This window comes from Cygnus atratus, chromosome 5, assembly GCF_013377495.2.
Source record: "Cygnus atratus isolate AKBS03 ecotype Queensland, Australia chromosome 5, CAtr_DNAZoo_HiC_assembly, whole genome shotgun sequence".
NCBI lineage: Eukaryota > Metazoa > Chordata > Aves > Anseriformes > Anatidae > Cygnus > Cygnus atratus.
This window is the reverse complement of record NC_066366.1, coordinates 35,794,135-35,820,285: the sequence shown is the minus strand read 5'-3', so window position 1 is coordinate 35,820,285 and position 26,151 is coordinate 35,794,135. Positions and strand designations below refer to the sequence as shown.

Genomic DNA, 26,151 nt, shown 5'->3' with positions numbered 1-26,151 from the left:
CCGCGGCCGCCGGCGGCGAGGAGGCGCGAGGGCGGCAGGGCCCGCCCGGCGCCGCGCCCGCACCCGCGGGCCGCGGGCCGGGGCGCGGCGGGGGCCCGGGCCCTCGCGACCCCCGCGGCCCGCCGCGCCCGGCGCGGCCCGCCGCCCGCGCCGGCGGCGGCGGCCCCGGCCGCGGGCGCGCGGGCCCGGGCGGGGGGGCGCGCGGCGCGCGCGGCGCCGGCGCGGCGCCGCGCGTGGGCGCCGTGCCCCCCGCGGCGGGCCGTCGGCGGGGGGGCGCCCCGCCGCCCGACGCGGCGCCGTGCCCCCGGAGGGGGCCCGCGGCCGCGGGGGCGGGGCCGGCCGCGCGGGGCGCGCGCGGCCCGCGCGGGCCCCCCGCCGTCCCGCGCAGCGCCCGCGGCGGGGCGGCGCGGCGGGGGGGCGCCCGGGCGCGGTCCCGCTGGCTGGAGGGGCTGTCCCAGTGACCCCCACGCAGTCGGGGGCTGGCCCAGTGCCTCCCTAGTTGGGCACAGGTCTGTCCCAGTAGCTCCCAGCCCCTACCCGCCCCCCCCCGCACAGGGACCGACTGGGCCCTTATCGGGGGTGCACAGCCCCTGTGAGCACTTCCCCCTGGGCAGCGCCCAGCGTGGGAGGGGGGACTGGGTCAGGACCCCCATTCCGGCTCCCCAGGGGTCTCAGCTCCCAGGGACCACTCCCCAGTCCCCATGGGACCCTGCTGTGCCCATGCCTGGGGTGGGGGGAGAGAGGGCGGGGCAGGGTGTCACTGTCCAAGGGCGCCCATGGTCATGCCCATGGTTCATGCTCTCCTTGGGGCACTGCCCCCCCCAACGTTTGCAGGAGGACAATGTGCCCAGGCATGCGGCCTAGCTGCAGAGGCGGTGAGAAAGGGTCCCCAAGCCAGGGGATGGGGCCTGGGGCACTGGGTGGGCATGGGACAGCATTTGTCCCTCCCCGCTGCTGCCCCCTGTCCTGCTCAAAGCCCTGCTGCCCCAGGCAGAGTTTCGTCATGGTCCAAGGGAGCTGCCTTGCTGCTGCCTGCCGAGGAGCCGCTGGTGGCTGAGCCCCCCCCAGCTGCGCCCCCGGGGCGGCAGGAGCAGCACCTCCAGCTCATGATGCAGCTGCTGCGTCCCCAGGATGCCATCCGTCTGGTAGGGCATGGCCACCTCCCCAGGGGTGGGATGGGACGAGAACGGGATGGGGACGGTGACATGGAAATAATGGGGATAAGGAGGGGATGGGGACAGGATGGAGACCGGGATGCAGATGTGGACAAGGATGGGATGAGGATGCAGGTGCTGATGGGATGGGAACAGGGACAAAATGAGGATGAGGATGGGAATGAAGCAGGGATGGGGACAGGATATGGATGGCAATGAGAATGGTAACGAGGATGGGATGTGGATAGGGTAGGACTGGGAGAGGATGGGTCAGGATGGGGATGGCAATAGGGACGGGCAGGGGACAGGCACGAGACTGGGATGGGATGGATGGGGAGGTGATGGGATGCAGACAGCAATGGTGATGGCAACAGGATTGGGGATGCACTGGGGCCCAGCATGCCCCCAGGGTGCTTGCAGGTCATCCCCAGCCCCATGGGCGCAGGGGGCAGAGCAGCTGTGCTGCCCCGGGGGTGCAGGGTCTCCCCTCAGCCTCCCCCATCCCAGGCGGTGCGGCTAGAGTCGGTGCGGCCGCAGCGGGTGAGGTACCTGCTGGTGGTGCGGCCGGAGGAGGCAGGTGCCGAGGGGCAGACGGTGCTGCTGGGTGTGGACTTCCCACACGAGGGGTGAGTGAAGCTGGGAGACGTGGGGGGGTAGAGGCAGCCGTGCCCCCCTGACCTCTGCCCACCCCAGGTCCACCCATTGCACCCTGGGCATGGTGCTGCCCCTCTGGAGTGACACCCAGGTCTTCCTCGATGGTGACGGGTAAGGGGGAGCCTCCTGGAAGGGGGGGAGAGGGGACTGGTGGGATGGACAGAACCTGCAGGAAGGAGTGGGGCAGGGGTGACCACCCTGACCCGTGTGTGTCCCTGCGGTGCTCAGGGGGTTCAGCGTGATGTCTGGGGGACAGACACGAATCTTCAAGCCCATCTCTGTCCAGACCATGTGGTGAGCCAGCTGCTGGGCACCACCGTGGCATGGGGGATGTGGGTATCACCATGGGCATGAGGGAAGTGGGCACCACTGTGGCAAGGGGAACATGGGCATGGCAGGTGTGGGCACCACTATGGCACGGGGGACGTGGGCATGGAAGGCATGGGAACCACTATGGCACAGGGGATGTGGGCATGGCAGGCATGGGCACCACTATGGCACGGGGGACTTGGGCACCACTATGGCATGGGGGACATGGGCACCACTATGGCACAGGGGACGTGGGCATGGGGGACATGGGCACCACTATGGCCCAGGGGATGTGGGGCATGGGGGATATGGGCACCACTATGGCACGGGGGATGTGAGCACCACTATGTCGTGGGGGACGTGGGCACCACTATGGCATTGGGGACATGGGCACGGGAGGTGTGGACACCACTGTAGACACAGGCGTGAGCAGGGGACGTGTGAGTGGGCTTTGGACGTGGGCAGAGAACATGGGGCTGTGGGGCGACGTCACAGGCACCATGACCGGGGACGTGTGGGGCTGGGAGATGAGGTCCTGGGAGGAGGCCGCGGTTAGGGCAGGGCGAGGGGGCCACGTGCCAGGCTCCTGTGCGGCAGGGCCATGCTGCAGGAGCTGCACCGAGCCTGCGAGCAGGCGGCCTGCGGGGGGCACATCCCCGGGGGCCCTGCGCTGCTCTGGGCCCGGGACTACACGGCTGCGCTGAGCTCGGAGCAGAGCTGCCTCAACGAGTGGCTGGCCATGGCTGACCTGGAGTCCGTGCGCCCCGGCTCCCCCCAGCCCCCGGGGTAAGCCCGGGCCCTGTGCTGTCCCCCTGGGATAGGGCTGGGGGCGGGGCTTGTGGGAGGGGGCGGGGCTTGTGGGGGAGGGGCTGCGGGGCGGGGTCTGAGTATCGGGGCGGGGCTTGACGGAAATGGGCGGGGCTTGGGAGAGGGGTTGGGGCACGTGCTGAGGTGCTGCGGCGGTGCCAGGCCGGCGGTGCCGGAGCTGACGGAGCAGGCGGTGCGGGCGCTGCTGCGCGACGTCCTGGCCTCCGCTGACCTGGAGAGCGTCACCTCCAAGGAGGTGGGTGCTGGGGCCGGGGGCGGGACGGGGCACGGGGGGGGTCCCGTCCGCATCCCTCACCCCCGCGGTGCCAGGTGCGGACGGAGCTGGAGCGGCGCACGGGGCGCAGCCTGGCCCAGCACAAGGACTTCATCGACAACGAGATGCTGCTGGTGCTGGCGCAGATGGACCGGCCCTCCTGCATCTTCCCGCACCTCTACCTGGTGGGCAGCGGGGCAGGGTGCGGGCAGGGCACGGGTGGGGCGCAGGAGTGGCTGTCCTCAACCATCACCGCTGGCACAGGGCTCCGAGTGGAATGCTGCCAACCTGGAGGAGCTGCAGCAGAACCGGTGCGCGAGGGGCCATCCGTAGCAGGGCAGGCATGGGGGCAGTGGAGGCATGGCCCCGATCCTCCCTGCCTGCACTCTGCAGCATCACCCACATCCTGAATGTGGCACGGGAGATCGACAACTTCTTCCCGGCACTGTTCACCTACATGAACGTGCGGGTGTACGACGAGGAGGCGGCTGAGCTCCTGCCCCACTGGAACGATACCTTCCTCTTCCTCTCCGATGTCAAGTCAGTGGGGACAGGGTGTGCCGGGGATGTGGTGGAGCAGGGGTCACCAGGGCATGGAGCGTGGGGGGCTCAGTGGGGGTACTAGGGCAGGACTGGGGAGGCAGAGGGGCGCAGGGAGGGGGCATCTTGATGGCTGACGTGCTGGGGGCCCTGGGGGATGCTGGAAGGTGAGGGACTCTGGGTCACTGGGTCTCTGTGGACACTGGGGGCGTTAGGGACAAGGGGTCCTTGGGGACACGTGGAACCATGGGGCAGGGAAGCACTGGGGCCATGGGTGGCACTGGGCAGCTGAGGGTCCTGGGGTCCCTGGGGACGCTTGGGTCCCCAGGGGCGCCAGGAGCTGTGTCGCAGTGAGGCTGCCGCAGGGCCCGCGGGGGCCGGGCGCTGGTGCACTGCCGCATGGGGCTGAGCCGCTCGGCAGCCACGGTGCTGGCCTACGCCATGAAGGAGTTCGGGTGGCCCCTGGAGCGGGCACTGCGGCACGTCCGGCGCTGCCGCCCCGGCGTCCTGCCCAACCCCGGCTTCATGCGCCAGCTCGACTTCTACCAGGGCATCCTGAGCGCCAGGTGGGCGGGGCGAGCGGAGTGGGCGGGGTTATCGAGGCCACGCCCCGTGGGTGGTGCATGCTGTGATCACGCCCCCCAGCAGTTGCTGTGGGTGGGGCCAGATGAGGCCACGCCCCTCTGGTCTTTGGGAGCCCCGCCCTCACTGGCAGGGGACGGGGCCAGGGCAGCGGGTGACCGCGGGTGCTCCCGTGGCAGCCGGCACAGCGTCCTCTGGGAGCCCCGGGCGGCAGAGCGCGTGTCCCAGCCTGAGCTGGAGGAGGCTGCACCAGGGGACGAGGGTGCCCTGCCCAAGCTCCGAGCCCCATCCCCGCAGCCTCCCGAGGAGGCGAGCAGGCACCCGGCGGGGCCGGGGCTGTCGGGGGCACCCCAGCGCCCCCGCATCTCCCTCTGTGCCGTCATGCGGAGCATCAGCCTGATGGAGTCCCCACAGCCCCACGAGCTGCTGGAGGAGCCCCTTGGTGGGGAGGTGAGTGCCAGGGCAGGGGGCACCGGGGGGAGGTTCGTGGACAGGGTGAGGCTGTGGCAGAGAGCGTGGCCGGTGGGACGCTGACCATGGTGGGGGCGCGGGTACATGGTGCTGGGCTGGGGATGCTGGGGGCCATGTGGCAAAGCAGCTTTGTCTGGAAGCCCCTCCTGCTTCCCGCAGGTGTTTGAAGCCACAGAGGTGCCGGGGGACCCGGGGGGTCCAGGGGGGTCACCCCCAGGGGCACGGCCCAGCTCCCGGCCCCGGCGCGTAGTGCGCCAGGCCAGTGTGGATGGAGGCCCAGCCTGCGCAGAAGACCACAGCCCACCTGCCTCCGGCTGCGACACTGCCCTTGACCCCACCTCACCCCTTGCCCCCTAGCCCCAGCGGGGAGGAGGACAAGGGGCAGGCCCCCTGCAATGGCACCAGGGGATGGGGCAGGGTGGGGGCCTGCTGCCCCCCCCAGCCTGCGCTGCGGGGCATGGGGTAGCACTGCCTCACCCCCCTGCCCGGGGCCCTGCTGCACCCCTGGGGGGTGATACAGCCCCCGGCCCACACCTTGCCACGCCGGCCCCCTGCACCAGCACGGCACCAGCCTGACAATAAAGCACGTAATGCACGTCGCTGGTGTGGGGACCCTGCCTCTGCCAGGGGGGCTCGCAATGAGGGGCTGAGGTCGGTGGAGACAGGCGTGGGGCTCCCGTGAGGGAGGTGTGGGGTAACGCCAGTGCTGCCAGCAGTAGGAGGGGTACCCCATGTCCCCGGGGGCCGGGGCAGCTTGGGGGGGGAGGAGCCGCGCACTACAACTCCCGGCAGGCTTTGCGCGCTGCTGCCGCGCCCGCCCGGCTCCTCCGCCCGCGGGCCTCATGGGAAATGCGGTCCAGGCAGAGGGCGGCTGCGGCGCCATCTTGTGCGAGGCCGGGGCGGGGGGTGGGTGTGAAGACTGCAGTCTGTAGGAACCGGGGGCCGGCCCGGTGGGGAAGGCGCCCCCCGCCCGCCCCCGCGGGGCCCCGCACGCAGAGAGCTGCCTGGAGCCCCCACAGCGGGACGAGGCAGGCTGAAGGGCACGGGGCTGGGCCTGGGTCTCACGGCGGCTGGCTGCACCGCTCCACTGGCACGTAGCCGACACGCTTCGGTGGTGTGCCAACGGCCTGCCAGGAAGCCAATAAATTAAGTAACCGATAGCCTAAATAATTAACAAACTCACTCTTTTATTAATTTGTGCTTACACAATTCTGCACGCTATTAAACAGCGAAACTACTAATAATCAAATGAATCCCACAGGACTAACCCCCCCCCCCCCAATGCCTCTGGGAGGCAGACGCGATGCAGGCTCCCGTGGGCCGTCCAAATGGCCCCATCCAAATGTTTCTGGCATTGCCACTACCCTGGTCACCTCAGCTCTATGGGGGATGCGCGGTATGGTCACCTAGGAAGGGACACCTCTGCCTGCATCCCTTCTCCTCCTTAGCTGTCCTTCTTCCCCCCCACTGTCCCTCTTCTCACCTGCAAGCCCCCTGCCAGCACCCCTCTACCTCCCATCCCCGTTCCCCCTTGAGCTCTCATCCTTGCTACCAGGCGCCTTGCATCGCCACTGCCATCATCCCCACACAGGGCAGGGGAGGCTAGCCAGCACCGGGGTCCTGCGGCACGATGCCACCGGGTGTCATGCCGCAGGACCCCGGTGCTGGCATCAAGCTCTGTGCCCGCACAGCCTCTCGGCTCGCTTCCCCCAGCGCACACGCCACGCTGCAGCCACCTCATCCACGCCAGCCTTTACTCCACGTCCCTCCGCTGGCTCAGAGCCCGTACTCATGCCAGAGGCTGGGGGGATAGAACAGGGTCAGTGAGCAGCCCCTGGTCCCTGCTGTCCCCCCAAGCCCACCCCGGTCCCATACACACCTGTAGGTGACTGCGGGGTCATCGCAGTGCTCCAGGAGGGCATCGCGGACTGGGAACGGGGGGCTCAGTCCCAGTGCTTGCGCCCGCTCCCAGCGCTGCAGGCGGGTGATGCCTGTGGGGGAACACGGGGGGGGGCGTTATGAATTGGGGGGGTCGCTGGGCGGCCTTGGGAGGGGGGCTCGGGGGGCGCTCACCCGTGCAGGGGCCGTACTCCCAGGCCAGGTCGAAGCGCCGCAGCATGTCCAGGAGATCCGGGGGGGGCCGGGGGGGCGACGGGGGCTCCTGGGCGGCCTCCTGCGTGGGTAAGGGCGGGGGGCGGGGGGGCGGAACGACAGCGGGCCCCGCCCGCCGCCCCCGCCCCTTGCCGCGCTCCCCCCGCCGCGCCGCGGAGCCGTCCTTGCTCTCGGCGCGCCCCGGCCGCCGGTGCCGCCGTGGGAAGGAGTCGGTGATGAGCCCGGTGCGCTCCATGGCCTGCGGACGGGCGGCTGCGGCACGGCACGGCACGGCACGGCGCCGCCCCCCCCCCGCGCTGTCCCCTCTCCCCCACCGCTGCCCCCGGCCGCCGTCGCACAACCCCGGTGTTCCCCCCCTCCCCCCCCGGTGTCCCGGTGCCGCCCCCCCCGCCGTGACTCACCCCGCGCGTTCCCCGCCGCTCTGCCTCTCCCGCCCCCCCCGGAAGGGCGCCTGTTTGTGCCCCCCCCGGCGCCGACACGGTCCCCGGAGGGCCGGCCCCGGCCCCGCGGGTGTTGGGGCGTTGCGGCTTTATTTCTGTTTTTATTTTTCCTGCGTGTGTTTTTTCCCCGGGGGGGGGACGGACGGACCGGGGCGGGGGGGTCAGGGCGCGGCCCGCGCCAGGGCGGGGTTGTGCAGGACGAAGCGGCACAGCCCGGGCAGGCGGCGGTGCCCCCAGCGCCTCCTGCAGCCGCTGCATGGCGCCGTTGCCCGTGGCCGTGTGCCCGTAGGCGGGGAAGCCTCGGGCCAGCGCCCGGCGGGCGGCCAGGACGGTCAGCGCCCGCATGAGGCCGCGGCGGCGCTGGGAGGGCAGGGTGAAGCCGTGCGCCCCCCGCCGCGAAGCCGTCGGTCAGCGTCCAGCAGAGCGGCTCGCCGGCCCGGTCCAGCAGGCACAGGCTGGGGAAGCGCTCCAGCAGCTCCCCCAGGTACCGCCGGCTCCGCGCATTCCCCCCATACGCCCACGTCGCGTCCAGCAGCTCCGCGTGGGCCGGGCTCAGCGTGCCCACCCGCACGTCGGGGTCCAGCCTGCGGGGAGAGGGACGGGACGTGGGCGGTGGCGGGACGGAGACGGGACAGGGATTGGGACACGGACGGGATGGGGATGGTGCTCACTGTGGCTCGGGTAGGGTGCTGGGGTCAGGGTGCAGGTATGTGTAGTACTCAGACACCTCCAGCTCTACGCCCTTGGCTGCTGCAATGTCCTGGGACACTGTGGCCAACCCGTCCTGCAGCCCTGGTGGGCGGCAGCAGCAGGTTGCCTCCCTGTCCCTGTGCCTTCTGACTGTACCCCCCAGCATCCCCAAGGACCCCCCACTGCCCCTCTCTCCTCCCCCAGCACACTCCCCAGGGACCCTGCTCACCCAGTCCCTGCCCTTGGTACACCCGCAGTGCCCCAACTCACGTCCCCAGTGCATCCAGCACCCCAGTGCCCATCAGCACCCACCCATTCCTGCCTACAGCACCAACTGGTGTCCCAACCCTCCCACCCCGACCCAGGCTCCCAGTGTCCCCACCACCCCAGCCCCTCGGTGCCCTGGAGCCACCGAAGATGTGGAAGGCAGCATCCCAGCGCAGGCAGCCCGGAGTCTCCAGCAGGGCCCGGTAGGCGCCCACGTCCCAGTAGAAGGCCGCCTGCAGGTTCCAGTAGCAGTCGTCCACTGGTGCCTGTGGGGCAGGGCTGGGCTGAGCCCCCCCGGCACAGCCACAGCCCCGCGCCCCGAGCGCCCGCCAGCCACCTCTCCGCTGCGCCGCGCCAGCACGGCGCCAAAGTCAGGCCAGGCATCTACTGCGACCTCGAAGTCCCCCGGGTTGCCGCGGTTGATGTTCAGCACGGCGCCGTACACCTGTGGGGCGGGCGTCAGCGACGGGGCGGCCGTCGGGGGCCCCCCGGGCAGCACGGCCTCGCTTGCCCCGGGCGCCCTGCCCTCACCTAAGATGGCCGCCCTCCTGCGGGGTGCGGGGGGTGAAGGCGGAGGGGGCGGGCCTGGTGCCAGGTCCTCGGTGGGGGGCGGGGCCGTGGGGCGGGGCGGGCAGGGGGGCGTGGGGGAGGTGGAACCGGCCCGGCCGGGGCCGGTGCGGACCCGGGAGGGGATTGGCCGGCTGGAAGCAGGCCGGGCTGCCATTGGCTGGGGCAGAGCCCGTCCGGGCCGTGATTGGCTGGCGCGGGATGCCCGCGGGGCCCGCGGGGGTCGGGGCGGGGGTCGGCGGGGTCCCGGTGCGGGCCGGGGGTGGCGGCGGCGGGGCGCTCACCGGCAGGGCGCGGGGCAGGCTCCTCCGCAGGGCGTCCTCCAGGCGCTGCAGCCGGGCCGGGCACCGCAGGATCAGCATGGCCCTGCCCGGACACCCGGCGGTAGCGGGGGGCGGATGGGGACCCCCGGGCACCCCCGGGCACCCCGGTCCCGGCCGCCCCCCCGGGGCTCCCCGGTCCCCGCGGCACTCACCCGGGGGCTGCGGGCAGGCGGTGACACCGGCAGGTCCCGGGGCGGCCGTCACGGCCGGGCGAGTGCCCCGTGCCCGGGGCGGGCGGTGGGCAGGGCCCGTCCCCGCGTGCCCGGGACACGTGGCGGCGCCCCCCCCGTGCCCTCCCGTGCCCCCCCGGTGCCGCGGGGACTGAGCGGCGGCGGCGCAGCCTGCCCCGGTGCGGAGCCATGCGGATCCTGACGTGCCCCGGGCAGCTGCAGCGCCTGGAGGGCGCCCTGCGGAGGAGCCTGCCTGCCTCTCTGCCGGTGACAGGGCTGGGGGGGCACCTGGGGACCCCCGTGCCATCGCCGTGACGGTGACCGGGACCAGAGGACCCCCCCCCGTACCTCCCTCATCCCTCCCACACTGACGGTGACACGGGCCCTGGGGACCCCTGTGCCATCGCCGTGACGGTGACAGGACTGGTGGACCCCCCCCCGCACCTCCCACCCCCTCCCCAACAGAGCTGGGGACCCCCCTTGCTGCGACGGCGATGGGGACACCGGGCTGTGGGTGTGTCCCCATCGCCGTGCTCAGCCCCGTTGCCCACCCCGTGGCGTCACCCCCCGCCGCGGCCCCCCCCACGCTGACCCCGTCCTGCAGGCGCTGGGGGCCGTGATGACGGTGGCGCGGGGGAACCCAGCTGCCCACCAGGTGCTGGTGGACTCGTGGCCCGATTTCGCCGTCGTCCTCACCCGCCTGCGCCCAGAGGTGCGCCTTGGGGAGGGGGGGGGAAAGGGACTGGGTCGGGGTGGCCGCGCTGGGTGCTCACTGTCCCCGCCGTGCCCCCAGGAGCAGGCGGACCCCGGGGACTTCTACGCCAACCAGCTGGCCGTGTTCTACCGCGAGGAGGGCGCCTGGCGGGCGGTGCTGGGGAGCTCCGAGGCCGTGGACTGGAGCCGAGCCTTCCAGATGCAGGGTGAGCAGGACGGGGAGCCGTGCGCCCGCGCCCCCCGCGCTGGCCTGGCTGACGGGGCTGTCCCCAGGGATGCAGGACGGGGTGCACGAGGCCGTGTGCGAGGCGGCCGTGGCCAAGGGGCTGCGGATGAAGACTTTCCGGTACCGAGCGATGCTGAGCCCTGAGCCGCCCCGGCCCCGCGTGCAGTGAGTTGGGAGGGGAGGGCTCGGCTCTTCCCTGGGAGGGCACAAGGGTCCCTGGGCACATCCCCAGCTGGCAGAGGGGTGACGAGCTCATCCCCAGGTGACGTCAGGGTCCCCAGACCCATCCCTGTGTGGCACATCGGTCCCCAGTCCCATTCCCGGGTGGCAGGGGGGCCCCTGATCCTATCCAAGCGACACAGTGGTCCCCACATCCCTGTGTGTCCCATTGGTCCCCAGTCCTGTTCCTGGGTGGCACGGGGGTCCCCAACCCCATCCTTAGGTGGCACTGGGTGAGGGGGTCCCTGCTCCACCCCCACTGAGGGCGTCGGGGACCCTTTCCCCCCACCATCCCACCCTGTTGCAGGATCCCAGCGGGGCTGCGCCTGGCGTCGCTGTCCCCGTCCCACGTCCCACTGCTCAATGCCACGTGGAGCTTTGGGGGCACGGGGCGCAGCCGCCGGTTCCTAGAGGGGCTGGTGCGGGCACTGCCCAGCGCCTGCGTGCTGGACCCCCGCGGGCGCCCGCTCTCCTGGAGCCTGGTGGACCCCCTGGGCTGCCTGAGCCACGGCTACACCGTGCCCGCCTGGCGTGGCCGCGGGCTCAGCGGGCTGGTGCTGGCCGCGCTGGGCCAGGGGCTGCACGCCCGTGGCTTCCCCGTGTACTGCGGCGTGCTGCCCTGCAACACGCCCTCCCTGCGCGCCCTGCGCGCTACCGGCTTCCTGCCCCAGCCCGGCACCCTCTACATGCTGCTCAGCACCCCCGAGTAGTGCCCAGGGGGGCGTAATGGGGGTGTCACCACCGGGCCAAGGAGGGGGGGCTTCCACCCGAATTCTGGCCCCCGGCGAGCTCCCTGTCACATGCACCACCACAACCCCAGGGGGATTCCGGTGCAGCTGCCCCCTGTTCACTCTGGTCCCTACTGATGGCGTGTGCTGGCTCCTTGCCTGCCCCCCCCCCCCCGGTGCGGTGTGGGCTGGGGGGAGGCTGAGGGGGGCTGCGGCGGCAGCACTGGAGAAAGGCTTTTATTTGTTAATACAAGAATAGATCTTCTGCAATAAATACCCTAATAAATAACATCTCCAATAAATAAACACTCATAGACGCACCGAGACAGCCGCCCCCGCGGCCCCGCCCCCGCCCCAAGCCCCGCCCCCAGGGCATTGGCCCCGCCCACCAGGGTGATAGGCAACCGTGGGGGGGTGGGCGGGGCTTGGGGCAGCGGGGGGGGCGGGGCCTGTTGTAGGGAGGAGGGGCTTGCTACACGGGTTGGTGGGCGGGGCTTGTTGCCGTCGGGGGCGGGGCCTCTTGCTCCTGGGGGCGGGGCTTCTACGCTGGGGGCTTGGTCCCTCGGGGCCGGCAGGGCGCTGGGGGTGCCGCGGGCTCGGGGCTCGTTGCAGCCGTGGGGCAGGGCGAAGACACCGCTGCTCCCAGCCCCAGGGGCGTGGGGCAGCCCCCACGGGGCCGGCGGTGATGGCGGGGAGGTGAGTGGCATCGGTGGCGCTCCGGGGCAGGAGCCCCATGCCCCAGGCACGCGGGGTGAGGGCGCAGCGTGGTGGCCCCATGTGTCTGAGTGCCTCGCCCCTGGACAAGGCAATGACGGGGGTGTGAGGCAGCCCGCGGGGCCAAGAGCCCCATCCCTCGGGACACGGCACGTTGAGGACACGGGGTGGCTGTGGCAGCACATTAGGTTTGGGATCCCCATCTCTGAAGGCACAGCGAGGTGATGATGAATATGCGGGGTGGCTTTGGTGGCACTTAGGGATCAGCAGCCCTGCTCTTTAAGGCACAGTGGTGATGGGGGGAGACGGGACACGGGCTGGCTTTGGTGACGCTTTGGGGTAAGGATCCCCACCTGTCAAGGTACAGCAGGGTGGCGATTGGTATGTGGGGCTGTTTTGGTGGCACTTAGGGACAGAAGCCCCTCTGTTAAGGCACAGTGGTGTTGGTGGGGATGTGGGGTGTATTTGGTGGCACTTTGGGGTCAGAAGTCCTGTCCGTTAAGGCACAGTAAGGTGACAATGAATATGTGGGGTGGCTTTGGTGGCACTTTGGGGTCAGAAGCGCCATATCTCAAGGCACAGTGAGCTGACGGTGGGGACGTGGGGTGGACTTGGTGGCACTTTGGGACAGAATCCCCATCTGTTAAGGCACAGTAGTGTTGGTGGGGACGTGGGGTGGCTTTGGTGGCATTTGGGGTCTGAAGCCCCATCCATTAAGGCGCGGCAAGGCGTTGGTGGGGACGTGGGGTGGCCTCGAGGGGCCCCGTCCCCCACCTTGGCAAAGCGGCAGGGGGGGTCTCAGAAGCCCCTGGCCTCGAGGCGCAGCGTGACCACGGCAGGCGGCACCTTCTTCTTGAGGCGGTTGAAGTCTTTGGCCGAGCGCCACAGCCAGGTCTGCAGCTCCTTCAGCAGCCAGAAGTCGTCCATCTTCTTGAGGAAGTCATTGGGGGCGGCGGGGGCACCGGGGGGCAGCGGGGGCCCAGCAGGGCCAGCGGGCAGCGGGTAGCCCAGGGAGGACATGACGCCAGCGATGCTGACCACCAGCCCCTGCAGGCTGGAGCAGAAGTGGCCGAGGCGGTGGCGCAGCTCGGCGGTGCCCGCCTGCCCGTCCAGCCCGCGCAGGTAGCAGAGCAGGCGGCTGTAGGCACGGTAGTTGGCTGCCAGCCGCGCGTTGTCCGTCAGCCCCCGCCACAGGTCCAAGTCCACCGTGGCGCTGGGCACCTGCTCGGCGCGCGCCAGCCGCGGGGGGTTGAAGTCGGGCTCATTGAAGGGGGGGCCCAGGTAGTTCAGCTGCAAGGTGGGAGGGAGAGGGTCAGGAGGGGGGGGACCGAGGTGGGACTGTCCCCCGTGTCCCCAGCTGCTGTGTGCTCCACGTGCCCAACACATCTCACATCTCTGCATCCTCCTGCCCACGTATCCCTGATCTCCATGCCCACTATGTCACCACTCTCCACGTCCCCCAGCTGGACATTCCCAGCACATCCCAGGTCTCCACATCCCCCTGTCCACCGCCTCTCCTTCTCCTTCACATCCCTGGTCTCCATGCCCTTGATTGCCTAGATCTCCATGTCCCCCAGATGGACATGCCCACCACGTTCCCCTGTCCCCCTACCCCGATCTCCATGCCCCACCACGTCCTCAAGCTCCATGCCCACCACGTCTCCAGTTCCCCATGTGCTTGACATCCCAGGTTCGTGTCTCCCTGCTGGATGTGCCCACCGTGTTCCCCCAGTCTCCACATCCCCTTGTGCATCATGTCCCTGAGCTCCACGTCCCCGGTTCCCCATGAGCCCCACATCCCAGGCCTCCATGTCCCCCTCCCGTACCCGCCGTGTCCCCACATCCAGGCAACAGAAGCAACCAAGGGAGCTCAACCAGAGCTTGCATGCAGTGGGGGGACAGCAGTGGCACCGGGGCACCTCCAGCTGTGCCACGCCAGCAGCACCGGGGGCACGTCAGGGCAGAGACAGGGAACCTCCACGTGGGCCGGTGCTGCCGGCGGGCAGGGAGAGGCGGTGGCAGGGAGCCAGGGGTGTGCAGATGCCCGCGCCCCGTGCCTGGACCTGGGATGAGGGCAGGGGCCGGGGGAGACGCCCTGTGCCAGAGGCACAGGGCGTCTCCCCCGGCCCCTGCCCTCATCCCGATGAGGCATTTCCTTGGCCTCCAGCATGGGTGGAGACCCACAGCCTCATGCATACAGGTGCACTCCCACCCCTGTCCCGATGCTGCACCATGGGGAGGCTGGAGGGTCCCCACGCTGGTGGGGACACAGAAAAAAGCAGGAGGTCCCCAGGCTTGTGGTGCCAATAGGGAGATGGGGGGAGGGACAAGCTGGGGGCGGGGGGAGCCCCCTACTCACATAGGTGCCAGCGAGGGTGCGGAGCTGGTGCTCCAGGTAGCGGGTCAGGTCGTAGGTCTTCTGGATGGACTGGCCGGCGCCCAGCTCCTCCGTGCCGTTCAGGGCGGGCACTGCCGGCAGGTTGCAGAGCGCAGCACACAGGAAGGCAAAGATCCCCCAAGAGTCTCCTGCAGAGACACGGCGCTGCCTCAGGGGGGTCCCTGCGGCACGGGGGTGGGGAAATCGGGAGCCCCAGGGCACCCTGGTGGGGTGTGATGGGCTCTGGGGTGTTGGGGCTGTGGCAGCGCCCTGGCGGCTGCTCCACTTGGTTCCACCAGACCTCTGCTGCACTCCCCACTGCCCTGGGTGGGGGGCTGCAGACCGCCCCCCCCCCCCCCCACACACACACACACTCCCAAAGAGGTTCGGGCTTGCCCACGGCACCCAAGACCTCCTCCTCTCACCCGGTGACAGGGATACCCTTTTACCTCAGGGACCTTGTGCCACTGGCACGCTCACCGCCAGCCCCAGCCTCATCCTGCACACAGGGAAACTGAGGCAGGGAAGGTCTGGGCATGGAGCGGAGCCGCTCAGCATCCACATGGGAAGCCCGGACTGGTGCAGCAGGGGCCTTGGGGACCCCAGTGTCCCCACCAGCACCACTGGGACCACCATCCAGCACGGCCTCTCCTCTGTGCACTGCCGACCGCGGACTGCAGAAACAATCCTTTATATGGTCTCGAGCAAGCGCTGCTTGCTGCACTCCCGCCGGGACGCCCGGGTTATATTTGGGAACGCCGAGTCACCTACCACCAATGCCGGAGCGGGCTTGGTTGCCTTCCTAATCACAGCACGTTGGGCACCCTGCGGGACTGCAGCAGTACATCCACATCCCTGTGCCTGTCCCCGTCCCCGTCCCCGTCCCTGTCCCCATTCCCATCCCATCTGGCCCTGCCCTGCTGGGAGCCTGGGGCCGGGCAGGGGTCAGGGGCAGGACCCCGCAGGGCGGCTGGGGCGCGGGGCAACCTTTGCCGAGGCCTCTGCCGGAAACCGCCGGCCGGGCCACGCCAGCGCCCTGACGTCAGGGCGGGTTACGAAAGCCAGCCCCGCTCACCGAGAGGTCGCGGCCGCTTCCAGGAGGCTCCGTCCAACTGGCACCTCGCTGCGCACCCTGCCGCGCTTCCCGGCACCTCCTCCGCGGGGACAACCCACTGCCGGCACGCCGCGGCACGGCTCCGCACGGCACGGCCCTGCTCCCAGCCCTGCCCGGCACGGGCAGCCCCTGGCGGCCCCCCCAGGGAGGCGAGGGCGGCGGGGAGCCCTGCGGTGCCCTCACACGTCACCACTCCCCGTCAAATGCTGCCGGGAGGTTTGGAAAGCCAGGAGCAGCCAAGCTCCGCTGACGCACGCGGGCCCGTGGGGACGCCCTGGCTGCGGCTGCGCCAGTCCCTGCGCGTGGCGCCCGGCCCGGCTGCGCCCACCAGCTGTGGGATGCCGTCTCCTGGTGATGCACAGCACCCTGCGGGTGTGCAATGCGCCCTGCACAGGTGCCGTTGTGCAAAGCTCCTGCATGCACGAGGCACCGTGCAGCCGTGCGATGCACACCATGCAGTTGTGGCACTCCGTGCAGGCATGTGACGGGCATGGTACAGACGTGGCATACAACATGAAGACGTGCCGCGCGCCACGAAGGAGTGCCGTGCACCGCGCAAGCTTGATGCACCACGCAAGCACAAGATCCACCGTGCACATGTGTGGCACATTGCACACGTGAGATCCACCGTGAAGGTGTGTGACATGCTGCGCACGTGCGTGACGCTGCGCACTGATGTCAGCCCCCGAGCACACCCTTGCACGTGCCGGTGACCTCACGGGCGCCGCGTGCCCCAGATCGCAGCCGTGACGTAGGGAGCACGCGGAGCCGCTCGTGCACGGCCGAGCCCATGGGTCCCGGCATGGTGAACGTGGGGGGCGCACCGCGGTCCCGCTGCATGCGTGCAAGTGTGCGTGCGAGCGTGGGCCGAGGGCGGCGGGGGGGGGGGGGCCGCATGGCGGTGACTCACCCGCCCCCGGGTGTTTGCTTTGGCCCGGCCCCACCGTGGCCGAGCCCGGCACAGGCGCTCGCAGCCCCGCACTGCGCAGCGGGGCCGGCGGGACCCTCACCCGCCACCAGCTCGGGTTTCCAGAGTGGGATTTACACCCGTCCCCAGCCCTGCTGCGGCCAAGGCAAACAGAGCTGGGGGGGCCAGGATGGGGGCGCGGGGGGGGGAACGGGGACGAGGACGGAGCAGCCGGCAGCTCCCAGGCAGGCAGCTGGGGTGCGGGGCTGGAGGAGCGTGAAGATGAGGACGAGGATGAAGGAGGGCACCAGGAAGCGCCTGGTGGATGTGGATGTCCGGGGCTGGGTGGTGGCTGGGATGCTTGGCCGTGGCGGCATCACAGCGGTGGCACTGACCTGGCCGTGTGGCAGCTGGGAGCGACTGCAGCGGGAAGCCCAGCACGGTGCAGCCACTCTCCCTCACCCGCCTTGGCCACGACGGCTCAGGACTGGATGGAAAATGGCTCAGCACCGGCACAGGCAGCAGCCACGCAGTCCCGGGCCCGGCAGGGAGGGGGGGGCAGGCGGCGAGCGGGGCCGGCACAGCTGGATCCCAGTGACGTCGAGAGGAAGAGCCCGAGGGTTTCAAAACCGGCCCTGGAGTGGGGCCAGGATGCTCCCGGCCCACGTAAGCAAAGCACGGAGCGGCTGCGGGGCCGGCCCCACGGGCAGGTGGAGAGCTAGGGCCACGGGAGCTGACCCCCCCCAGAGCAGCGGCCAGCAGCACCCCCTCCCGTCACTGCCCCAGCACATGGGTGGGGATCTGTGGGCACCGAGGGGGCCGACAGCAGTGCCCCGGGACAGCTCGCCCGGCCGTGCCCCCGTGCGTCACAACGGGGCCACCACCCGCGTGGCTTTGGAGGCGTGGGACAGCACGGAGCAGGGAGACAGCGGCAGAACCACAGCCCTGCGATGAGGCCGGGGGGGGGGCCTGCCCCTGCTGCCCCCCCCTGCCGAGCAGACCCCCCCGCGAGCCGCCACTGCCATTGTGCGGCGCTGAGCTGTTCCCTGGGCACGCCGTGGGCAGCGAGCTGCCGGGGTCAGGCGTGACCGCAAGCTGCCAGCGCCGCTTTTTCCCGAAAGTGTTGAGCAAAGCGGCTCGGGGGCTTGGGGAAGAGGGGACCCCCGCCCTGCCGGCCCCTCGCACCGCGGAGCCCAGAGCCCCGAGCGCGGTGAGGCGGCGGCGGGAGCTGCCGTATCTGATGGGCTGGCGGCCAGGGGACGGCGGAGCCCGGCACCGCTGGGAGCGCGGCCCCTCCGCGGCGCTTGCCCGGCTGCGGGGCGGGAACAGAGCCGGGACGTCCTGCGGCAGCCAGCGTGAGCGCGCCATTGAGGAGCGGGGAGCAGCGTGAAGCCCGCGAGCGATGACGGAGCAGACAATAGCAGCGGCCCCGGCTGCCCCGACCCCGGCTCTCCCCGCGCGCCCTCACGGACGGGCTCTTGCACAACGTGGCAGCCGCCGCCAGCCACTTGCGGGGAGCCGGCCGGGAGATGCTGCACGCAGGATGGGCCGGGATGGACACCTCGTGTCCCCGGGGCTGCGGGACTTTAACGCTGACAGCAGCCCCGTGGCCCTGGCGTGAGGACGCCTGCTGCCCACACCTGGACGTTGGGTCCTGTGGTCCCCGAGCACTGACGGGAGGGACGCACAGGCACTGTGGCTGATATTTCCTGCACCCAAAGTGCCGTGACTGCCCCCAGATACGGCAGTGGGAGGCAGCGGGGAGCAGTGGGGATCCCCCAGACCTACCACAGGCCTGGCCGGGAGGAGGAGTTGCAGCGTGCCTGCCCTGCTGTGCCCTGTGCAGGTCCCTGAGAGCAAAGCCACATCCCCAGGGGCATCGGGGGAGCACGCGGGGGGAGCCCAGCCCCACGCCCCTCCGGCCATGCATGAGCTTGCAGCCCGCACTGAGTGTTTACATCCTGTCTCCTCCGTGTGTTTATAAATGCATCCGTGCACGGGAGACTCCAGCGAGGCCGTAATTAGCTGGGCCTGGATTTCCCATCCGGCTCCAGCCAGCGGCACGATGGAAGCCCCCCCCTCAACCGGAGACAGGGGCGCAGGCCCCTAATCCCAACCAGACCCCGCACCAAGGGCCAGCCCTGCGTGGCGCTGCCTGAGGGCACCCGCAGCGCCTGTCCGGCACGCACCGCCGTGCACCGCCACGCACGCCAGCGGGACCCAACGGCACAGCCTCCCCGGTGCCCCTTCCTCGCTGCACCCACCACGGGTGCTCGCAGACCCATCCGGCACTCCTGGCACAGGGCTGACAGTGCCAAAAATCCCTCCCACACCAGGCACCCCAACCCGCGTCCCCTGTGGTGCCGAGGGCCAAGGCGGCTGTGCCTGCAGCCACAGCACAAAGAGCCGAGGGAGCTTTTATGGGAGCGGCGGCGGAGCCAGGGACAGCCCAGCGCCAAAGGCAGCCTGGCCCCTCTCCGGCCTGGAGCGGAAACGGCAAGCTGGGGGCCGAGCCCGGGAGGGGAGCGGCAGCTCCCAGCACAGGGGGGGACTGGGGGTGTGGGGCCAGCTGGGGCTCCCGGTGCCAGCCCGCATGGCAGCACCGAGCCCCGTGCCATGGGTGCCGTCAGCCCCCAACCTGCCACCACTGCTGCCATCTCCCTCCGGCCGCTCCGTGCCACGCTGCTGGCGGGTTTGCAGGGGAGCAGCCGCTCCGCTTGGCAGGCGCGGTGGGGATGGCTGTGCCCTGGGAAGCCTCACGTGCTGAGGCAGCACTGCACACCCCGGTGCCCCGGCAGCACCAGGCGCGGGCTCGTCGTCTGCGGGCCACCCAGACCCATGGCGCTGCTATGGCACAAGTGGGAAGGCTGGCCACCCAGACGTCCCATCTACGCTGGTGAGGGCAGGTGGGTGCAAACGCATCCCTGCGTGTGCCTGCTGGGATCTTTGTGTGGGCACCTGGCGGGCACACAAGGGGCCACAGAGCCAGGATGAGCCCCCCCAGCCCAGGAGGAGGCAGCTCCCGGCAGCAGGGCAGGTGGGCGCAGGGAAGGGGGTGATTTATGGCGAAATGTGCCACTTAGCAGGGCATAAATCTTCCCCCGGCGCAGCCCTGTAAGCAGAGCCCTCTGCATTTCCCTTCAGAGGCTGCTCGCAGGCTGGGGCTAATGCAGCCCAGATGTGCGCGGGGACCGTGCCCTCGCGCAGCCTGCTAACGAGGCGCAGGGACACCGGTTCCTGGTGGGAGCCCGGCATCCCTGAGCCCCATCCCCGGGACACCACCGGGCCACGGACGGCCTCAAACGGGGAGCGGAGCGGTGGCCGGCCCTCGGCATCCCCCTCCCTCCCTCACCCACCACGAGCTGTGCCGCGGGCTGACCGCAGGCCGCGGCCGGCAGCCTCCTGGTGCCACCAGCTCCCCGCCACCTCCACCGAGCTGGAGACGGGGTTCAGAGGCGCGATGGGGCCAGGAGCTGGAGCCCCCAGCTGCCGGCCCCACTTTTCTGGTTCCCCCGAGTCGTGCCGGCTCCACGGGAGCTTGAACAAAACCTGGCCCCGGCCTCGTGTCCCCAGCCCCGCGCCCAGCGAGGCGGGAGCCCGGCCGACAGCGCCCACAGTTTGACCTTTTAAGGGTTGTTTTCCAGCGTTTTTCCCCTTCCTTTCTGCGCCAGGCAGCCCCAACGCAGCCCCTCCGCGCCATGGGGCCGGCAGCCCCCCGTCTTCCCAGGGCCCCGGGGGCGGCTCCAGCCGCCAGGGCCGGGGTAACAAAGCCATCCGGCAGCTGTGGCCGGAGCCCCAGGGCAGTGGCGGCGTGCCGGTTCCCTCTGCGGAGGGGGGCATTTCCCCAGCACCCCCAAAAGCGTCAGCCACGTCCCAGTGGGGCTCAGAGGCTGCAGCACATGCCTGCACTCGCGCCGCCTGCCCCACGAGTGAGCCCCGGGCAGGAGAAAAGCAGCTCTTCCTGCCCCCCCGAGTCCCAGGGACTTTCATTTTCCTCCCCTCTGTCAGTCCTGGGTTTTAATTCTCCGTGCTAAGCGGCGTTTCCCTCCCTGGTAATCACAAACATGCATGGAAAAGAGGGAACTAGAGAAAGGGAAAAAAAAAAAAAAAAAAAAGGCAGAGGGGGAAAGTCTTAAATCAATCCCAAAGCCAGACAGACGTTTTAATCAAATCAAATTAAAATCAGCAGCGGCTCGGCACAGCGAGCCGCGCCAGGCGCAGCAGCCCCCCGCCCCTGCCCCCGGCCCCTCGATCTTACCTGGGGGCTCCCCGGCCACATTTAGCATAGTAGAGTCAGGGCGCGGGGCTGGAGGGGGCGCGAGGAGCCCGGGCGTGGGGCTGGTGCTGCGCCGAGCCCCGAGCCCCGCGCTGACGGCGAAGCCTGCCTGCTCTCCTCTGCCCTGGCTCGCACTCGCTCGCGCTCGCTAGGGTGCTTTCTTTTTTTTTTTTTTTCTCCTCTCCCTATTTGTTTTGGTTTGTGTTTGCTTGGGTGTTAGGTGGAAGAAGCTGTCTGGGCTGTGTTTTTTTGGTGTGTGAGTGTGTGCACGGTTTGCACCACGCTCCGGCTCCCTCGCTCACTGCCTTTCCCCCTTCCACCTCCCTTGATTTGCTCTTTTGATTGGTGTCCAGGAATGCAAGAATAAAAAAACGCGAGCTCGCATACACCCTCTCTCCAAGCTGCTGCCTCCCTTTTTTTTTTTTTTCCTTTTTTTTTTTTTTTTTTTTCCGAAATTCAAGTGTTAAGCAGAACCAGGTTGCTTTCAAGAATGTATTTGATGCAATTGTACACAAGAGCGGGCTCCATTCATTCCCCTCCCTCTCCCCCGGGCTCCCCCCGGGCTCCGCGGCCGCGCTGGGGAGGCTGTGGCCGGACCGGGCGCCGCGCGCGGGGCAGCGGACGGAGACCAGAACCGGGGGGGGGGACCGGAGAAAGGGGGGAAGGGGGGGGAATGCCCCCTTCCTCGCGCCCCCCTCCCCTTCTTCCCCCCTTCCCGGGGGGGCCCTGGCTGCCGCTCGCCCTTTGTTAGTAGCCGGGGAGCGGGACGGGGCGGCGGGCGGGGGGCTCCTTCCTACCTGCTCGGAAATCCATGGGGGCGGCGGCCCGGGGGGTCCTGGCCGCAGGGGGGCTGCGGGGCGGCCGCGCTGCTGCGCCGGGGCCGGGCTGGGAGCTCCCATTTGGCGGCCCCGCTCCCCGCGGGGAGGGCAGCGAGGGGAGAGGGGCGAGGGGCGAGGGGGCGCGGGGGGCGTGGGGGGCGTGGGGTGCCAGGCTGCCGCCCCGCCGCGGGGCAAGGGGGAGCGAGAGGCGGAGAGAGGCGGCGCAGGCAGACAGACAGGCAGGCAGACAGACACACAGACAGAGCGGCGGGGAAGGGCGGCCGGTGCGGGGCGGGGGGCGGCACGGCCGGCCGGCCGGAGGGACGGCGGATGGCCCCGCCGCCCCGGCCCCGGCCCCGGCCCCGGCCCCGGCCCGGCCGCCTCCCGCCCCGCGCCGTTCTCTTCCGACGGGACCTCTCGGCGCTGCCCCGGGGCCGCGGCAGGTGACCGAGCCCCCGGCGGCGGCAGCGCGGCCGCGGCATCGCCCGGCCCGGCGCCGTCGGGGCTCCGGTCCCCCCCCCCCCCACCGGCTCCCGGCGGAGCTCCCGGTGCGCATCGCTGCCGTTCTGCCGCCCGTGCCCGGTGGGCCCCGGCCCCGCGCCCCGGGTACCGGCCCCAGTCCCCCGGGTACCGGCCCCAGTCCCCCGCCGCCCTCGCCCTGCGCAGCCCTCTCCTCCCGGCCCCGAGAGCGGCTGCTCGGGCAGGGCGCGAGGCTGCTGACAGCCGGCTCGTCTGCGATCAACCTGCCCCGAGAGGAGGGACCCCGCTCCGGTGCCCGCCAGCCCTCTGGAAATGGAGGCTGCCGTCCCCGTCAGCGGGCCGGGGGCGCTGGGCTGGACCCTCGGGGCCGAGCACGGTGCAAAGCCCTCCTGGTCTGCCCGGCCGGGCAGCTATACCACCGGGGGGGATTCGTGGCCGGCGTGCTCAGGACACGCGGCCAGGACACACGGCCAGCCCCTTCCCCTTGCGACCCACAGCCCACAGTGAACGGCGGCAGAGGTGAGCCTCGTGTCCCCTTTTTTGCAGGGAGAGGGGGATTCGCTCGCGACGAGGGGCGCAGCCTTGTCTGTGCTGGCTCCCCCCAAAATCTTAGTGCAAAACAAAAGCACTGCACGGCAGCTGGGGAGCGCTTGAGAGGGCTGGGAGGCAGAAGGTGGCTTTGCTGGGGCTCATCGCCGCCCTGAAGCCTCCCCACTGCTCGGCACGGAGCAACCGCATCCCCGTGGCACGCCAAGACCACCCCAGCCCTGAACGCAGGGACGCCCCCACCCCAAACCTGCCCGCCCTGGGCTCGGACAGAGCAACGTGTGGCACCGACACGCGGCTGAGCGCTCAGCACCCCCGGCGGGGCAGCACGGGGAGCGAAGCTGCTTGGGGTGAGGGGGCCGCCGGGCACTGCCCAGGGCTGCCGGGCCGGGGGGGGGGTAGGGGGGGAGGCGGCGGTGCTGCCCCAGCCCTGTCGCTAGGGGGGTCCGGGGGGCTGTGCCCGGCTCCCCGCAGCGCCGGGGGGGGGGGGTCCCCCGCCTCCCCCCAGCCGCCAGCGCGGGGCCGGCCTCCCCGTGCGCTCCACTCCCCCTGCCGCGGGCAGGGTGTCCGGTTTCCCCCCCGGCAATCGGCCCCCCCCCCCCCAAGCAGAGCCCGGCGGTTGGGAAAAGCCGCCTGCGGGTCCCCGGGGGCTGCCGGCGGCACCGCGGGGCTGATGGGAGCGGCGGCCGGCTCCGGGCCGACCCCGCGGCTCCCCCGGGGAGGGGACGGGCGGGCGGGGGCCCCTCTTCTGGGGTCCCTATTTCGGGGGCCACGTGCCGGGCCCCGCCCCGCTCGCCCCGGGGAGCCGCAGCCCAGCCCCCCCCCCCCCCCCCCCCCCCCCAGGTCCACCCGGGGCCGAGACCCGGCGGCGTGGGCGAGGCCTTGCCCCTGCCCGGGGCTGCGTCACCGGCAGCGCCCCCGCCGCCTCCCACTGCCGACCTTTGCGGCGGGGCAGCCCGCCGGCCCCCGCAGCCCCCAGCACACCGCCGGGGCCGCACCGGGCAGCGGGGGAAGCGGGGGGAGCGGGGGCTGCCCCGCGCCCCGGAGCCGAGCACCCCGCGCGGGGCAGGCTCCCGCCGGGCCCGGCCCCGGGGCAGAGCTGCGGGCGGCGCGGGGGGCCGGTGGCCCGAGGGCCGGCGGAGGGGAGCGCGGCCGGCGTCGCCCCGCCCCTGCTCGTCGAGGCCCCATTGGCCGCGCGGCACGTCGCTCCGGCTGTCCTCCAATCCGCCGCGCAGCCCGCGCTCCGGCGTCCAATAGCGTGCCGGCCGGCCGGGCAGGGCCCGCCCCTTCGCGGGCCGCTGAGGAGCGGGGGCGGAGCGGAGGGAGACGGGCGAAGGGCCCGCCCTCGGTCACGTGAAGGGACGCGGCTCGCGGAGCGCCGCAGCAGCCGTCACTCAGCCGCGCCAGCCAATCGGGCGGCCGCGGGGGAGGGGCGGAGACGGGCTGGCGTCCAATGGGAAGGCGGCGGCGGGCGGGAGCGGGGCCGGTGGCGGCGGCGGCGCGGCGGGAGGGAGCGGCGGGGCCGCGCGGGCGGGGGGAGAGGGCCCGGCAGGTGGGGGGGGCGGGGCGGGGGGCGGGGCCCGGCAGCCCCCCCGCCATGAAGTGCGTCATCGCCGGTAGCAACGTCAGAGGTGAGCCCGGGACCGGCACCGGCACCGGCACCGGGGGGCAGAGGGGGGGGTGTCGGCGGCGGCCCCCCCCCCCCCCCCCCCTCACCGCCCCGCTCCCGCAGCCCTGGGCCGCGCCGTGCACGCGCTGTCGCGCATCGGGGACGAGCTGTACCTGGAGCCCACCGGCAGCGGGGTACGGGGCTGCGCACCGGGACGGGGGCCGTACCGGGGCTGGGAAGGGGCGGGGGGAGCCCCGAGCACCCCCCCGGCCCCGTCCCCGTCCCGGTGCAGGCCCGCCCGCTGACGGCCCGGTGCCGCCCCCGTGCCCCCCCCCCCCAGCTGTCCCTGCGGGCCGCCAGCGCCTCGCGCTCTGCCTTCGCCTCCTTCCTCCTGGCGCCCCTCTTCTTCCAGCTGTACCAGCCCGGGCCCCCCGCCGCGCCCCCGCGCTGCAAGGTGCACATGAAGGTGAGCCAACCCCCCCCCCCGGTACCCCCCCGGTACCCCCGGTGCGGCCGGGGGCTGACGGCCGCGCTCTGCCCCCCCGCCCCAGTCTTTCCTCGGCGTCTTCCGCTCGCTGCCCGCGCTGGAGAAGACGGTGGAGCGGTGCCTGGTGCTGCTGCGGCCCCGTGCCAGCCGCCTGGTGGTGCAGCTGCACTGCAAGTACGGTGAGTGGGGCACCGGGTGGGTGGGGGGGTGGGGGGGGGCCGCACCGGCCCCGCTGAGCCGCCGTTCAACCCCCCCCCCCCAGGCATCACCCGGACCCACAACCTGGCCTTCCAGGAGTGCGAGCGGCTGCAGGCCGTCTTCGACACGCAGCGCTGCGCCAGCACCCTCTGCGCCCCGGCACGGTGAGAGCACCGGGGGGCTGCGGGGATACGAGGCGGTGGGGGGGGGGGGGGGACACGAGGTGCTGAGCCCCCTCCCGCCCCGTGCCGCAGGGTGCTGGCGGAGGCTGTGGTCCACTTCCCGCAGACGCTGGCGGAGGTGACGCTGGGGGCCGGCCCCGGGGGCAGGATCAGCCTCCGCAGCTACGTGGAGGACGAGGCCGGTGAGCTGGGGGCCGGGGGCTGACGGGGAGGTGCCTTCCCGCCCCCTGCCCCTGACGGCCTCCCCGCAGACCTGGGCAAGGCGATGGTGACGGAGCTGTGGCTGGCCCCGGACGAGTTCCAGGCGGCGGCTGTAGTCCCGGACTCCCGCATCACCTTCTGCCTCAAGGAATTTCGGGTGAGCGTGACCCGGGGGCCGCCCCCAAACGTCCTCCCCCCTCACCCGCTCAGCTCTCACGCTGTCTCGTCTCTGCCCAGGGACTCCTGACTTTCGCCGAGGCCTCCAACTTGCCCCTCACCATCCACTACGACGCGCCCGGCAGGTAGGAGCAGCCGCCCTGGCCACCCCGTGCTTGCCTGACCCCCCTGTGCTTAGGCCCTCTGTGCCCCCAGGCCGGCGATCTTCACCCTGGAAGACCCCCTGATGGAGGCACACCTGGTCCTGGCCACCCTCCTGGACCCCGAGAGCAGCTCCCAGCCCCCCGCAGCCAACGGGTAACCGCTGCCACCAGTAGGGACCAGAGTGAACGGCCCCCACGCCACCCCCGCTGACTCGCCGTCTCCCCATGCAGCATCTCCCACGCGCCTGCCCCATCTGATGACTTCGCTGATGACCTCGAGTCCTACATGGTTGCCATGGAAACCGGCAGCTACGGGGAGGACTCGGGGGCACCCCCCAGCCCCACCTTCCCCCTGCGCACCCCTCGTCCCATAGAAAGCGACCCTCAGGAGGAGGAGGAGGACGAGGAGGATGGAGCTGTGCCAGGGACGCCCCCTCACAAGAAGGTGGGGGACGGGCACGGATGTGTTGGGGGGCAGGGGATGGGCGCACTCCCCCCTGACACCCGTCTCTCCCCCCCAGTTCCGCTCGCTGTTTTTCGGCTCGGTGATGGCATCGGGGGGGCCCAGCCCGGCCCCCAGCCAGGAGGTGCTGGCAGAGGACAGCGATGGCGAGTGCTGAGACCCCCGGTGCCCCCTGGCACCAGCCCTGGGGCCCTGCTGCGGCAGCTGGCACT

The 26,151-nt window shown here is 71.4% G+C and overlaps 4 protein-coding genes across 13 annotated transcripts; 2 read left to right on the top strand and 2 right to left on the bottom strand.

The window, feature by feature from the left end:
* Positions 1 to 402: 402 nt before the first annotated feature.
* Positions 403 to 11,536, top strand: SSH3 (slingshot protein phosphatase 3). 5 transcript variants are annotated; one of them, XM_035539206.2, is made up of 15 exons: positions 840 to 875; positions 991 to 1,145; positions 1,662 to 1,780; positions 1,848 to 1,919; positions 2,037 to 2,102; positions 2,715 to 2,903; positions 3,087 to 3,180; positions 3,255 to 3,383; positions 3,463 to 3,509; positions 3,592 to 3,738; positions 4,104 to 4,304; positions 4,500 to 4,770; positions 10,154 to 10,280; positions 10,348 to 10,465; positions 10,827 to 11,536. In XM_035539206.2, exons 1-15 carry the CDS (start codon positions 842 to 844, stop codon positions 11,227 to 11,229), a joined length of 2,172 nt encoding a protein of 723 aa, XP_035395099.2. In that variant the 5' UTR covers positions 840 to 841; the 3' UTR covers positions 11,230 to 11,536. The 5 variants fall into 5 exon arrangements, with proteins under 5 accessions (XP_050566835.1, XP_050566836.1, XP_035395099.2 ...); XM_050710878.1 differs by lacking the exons at positions 10,154 to 10,280; positions 10,348 to 10,465; positions 10,827 to 11,536 and adding exons at positions 403 to 457; positions 4,951 to 5,390 and having other exon boundaries at positions 835 to 875; XM_050710877.1 differs by having other exon boundaries at positions 10,356 to 11,536.
* Positions 5,959 to 7,349, bottom strand: POLD4 (DNA polymerase delta 4, accessory subunit). Of its 3 annotated transcripts, none has more exons than XR_007708315.1 (5): positions 7,305 to 7,349; positions 6,865 to 7,141; positions 6,671 to 6,782; positions 6,481 to 6,592; positions 5,959 to 6,404 (listed from the first exon to the last, which is right to left on the bottom strand). XR_007708315.1 is itself a non-coding variant. In XM_050710883.1 (5 exons), exons 2-4 carry the CDS (start codon positions 7,136 to 7,138, stop codon positions 6,568 to 6,570), a joined length of 411 nt encoding a protein of 136 aa, XP_050566840.1. In that variant the 5' UTR covers positions 7,139 to 7,141; positions 7,305 to 7,349; the 3' UTR covers positions 5,959 to 6,197; positions 6,528 to 6,567. The 3 variants fall into 3 exon arrangements, 2 of the variants coding, with proteins under 2 accessions (XP_050566840.1, XP_050566839.1); XM_050710883.1 differs by having other exon boundaries at positions 5,959 to 6,197; positions 6,528 to 6,592; XM_050710882.1 differs by having other exon boundaries at positions 5,959 to 6,592.
* Positions 7,596 to 26,145, top strand: RAD9A (RAD9 checkpoint clamp component A). 3 transcript variants are annotated; one of them, XM_035539451.2, is made up of 11 exons: positions 22,334 to 22,452; positions 24,212 to 24,282; positions 24,429 to 24,554; positions 24,640 to 24,754; positions 24,838 to 24,937; positions 25,028 to 25,137; positions 25,207 to 25,313; positions 25,394 to 25,458; positions 25,529 to 25,630; positions 25,708 to 25,921; positions 25,998 to 26,145. In XM_035539451.2, exons 3-11 carry the CDS (start codon positions 24,549 to 24,551, stop codon positions 26,094 to 26,096), a joined length of 918 nt encoding a protein of 305 aa, XP_035395344.1. In that variant the 5' UTR covers positions 22,334 to 22,452; positions 24,212 to 24,282; positions 24,429 to 24,548; the 3' UTR covers positions 26,097 to 26,145. The 3 variants fall into 3 exon arrangements, with proteins under 3 accessions (XP_050566837.1, XP_035395344.1, XP_035395343.1); XM_035539450.2 differs by lacking the exon at positions 22,334 to 22,452 and adding an exon at positions 24,065 to 24,110; XM_050710880.1 differs by lacking the exons at positions 22,334 to 22,452; positions 24,212 to 24,282 and adding an exon at positions 7,596 to 7,827.
* CLCF1 (cardiotrophin like cytokine factor 1) lies at positions 11,892 to 21,545 on the bottom strand. 2 transcript variants are annotated; one of them, XM_050710881.1, is made up of 3 exons: positions 21,433 to 21,545; positions 14,321 to 14,487; positions 11,892 to 13,251 (listed from the first exon to the last, which is right to left on the bottom strand). In XM_050710881.1, exons 1-3 carry the CDS (start codon positions 21,446 to 21,448, stop codon positions 12,760 to 12,762), a joined length of 675 nt encoding a protein of 224 aa, XP_050566838.1. In that variant the 5' UTR covers positions 21,449 to 21,545; the 3' UTR covers positions 11,892 to 12,759. The 2 variants fall into 2 exon arrangements, with proteins under 2 accessions (XP_050566838.1, XP_035395347.1); XM_035539454.2 differs by lacking the exon at positions 21,433 to 21,545 and adding an exon at positions 20,618 to 20,961.
* Positions 26,146 to 26,151: the final 6 nt, after the last annotated feature.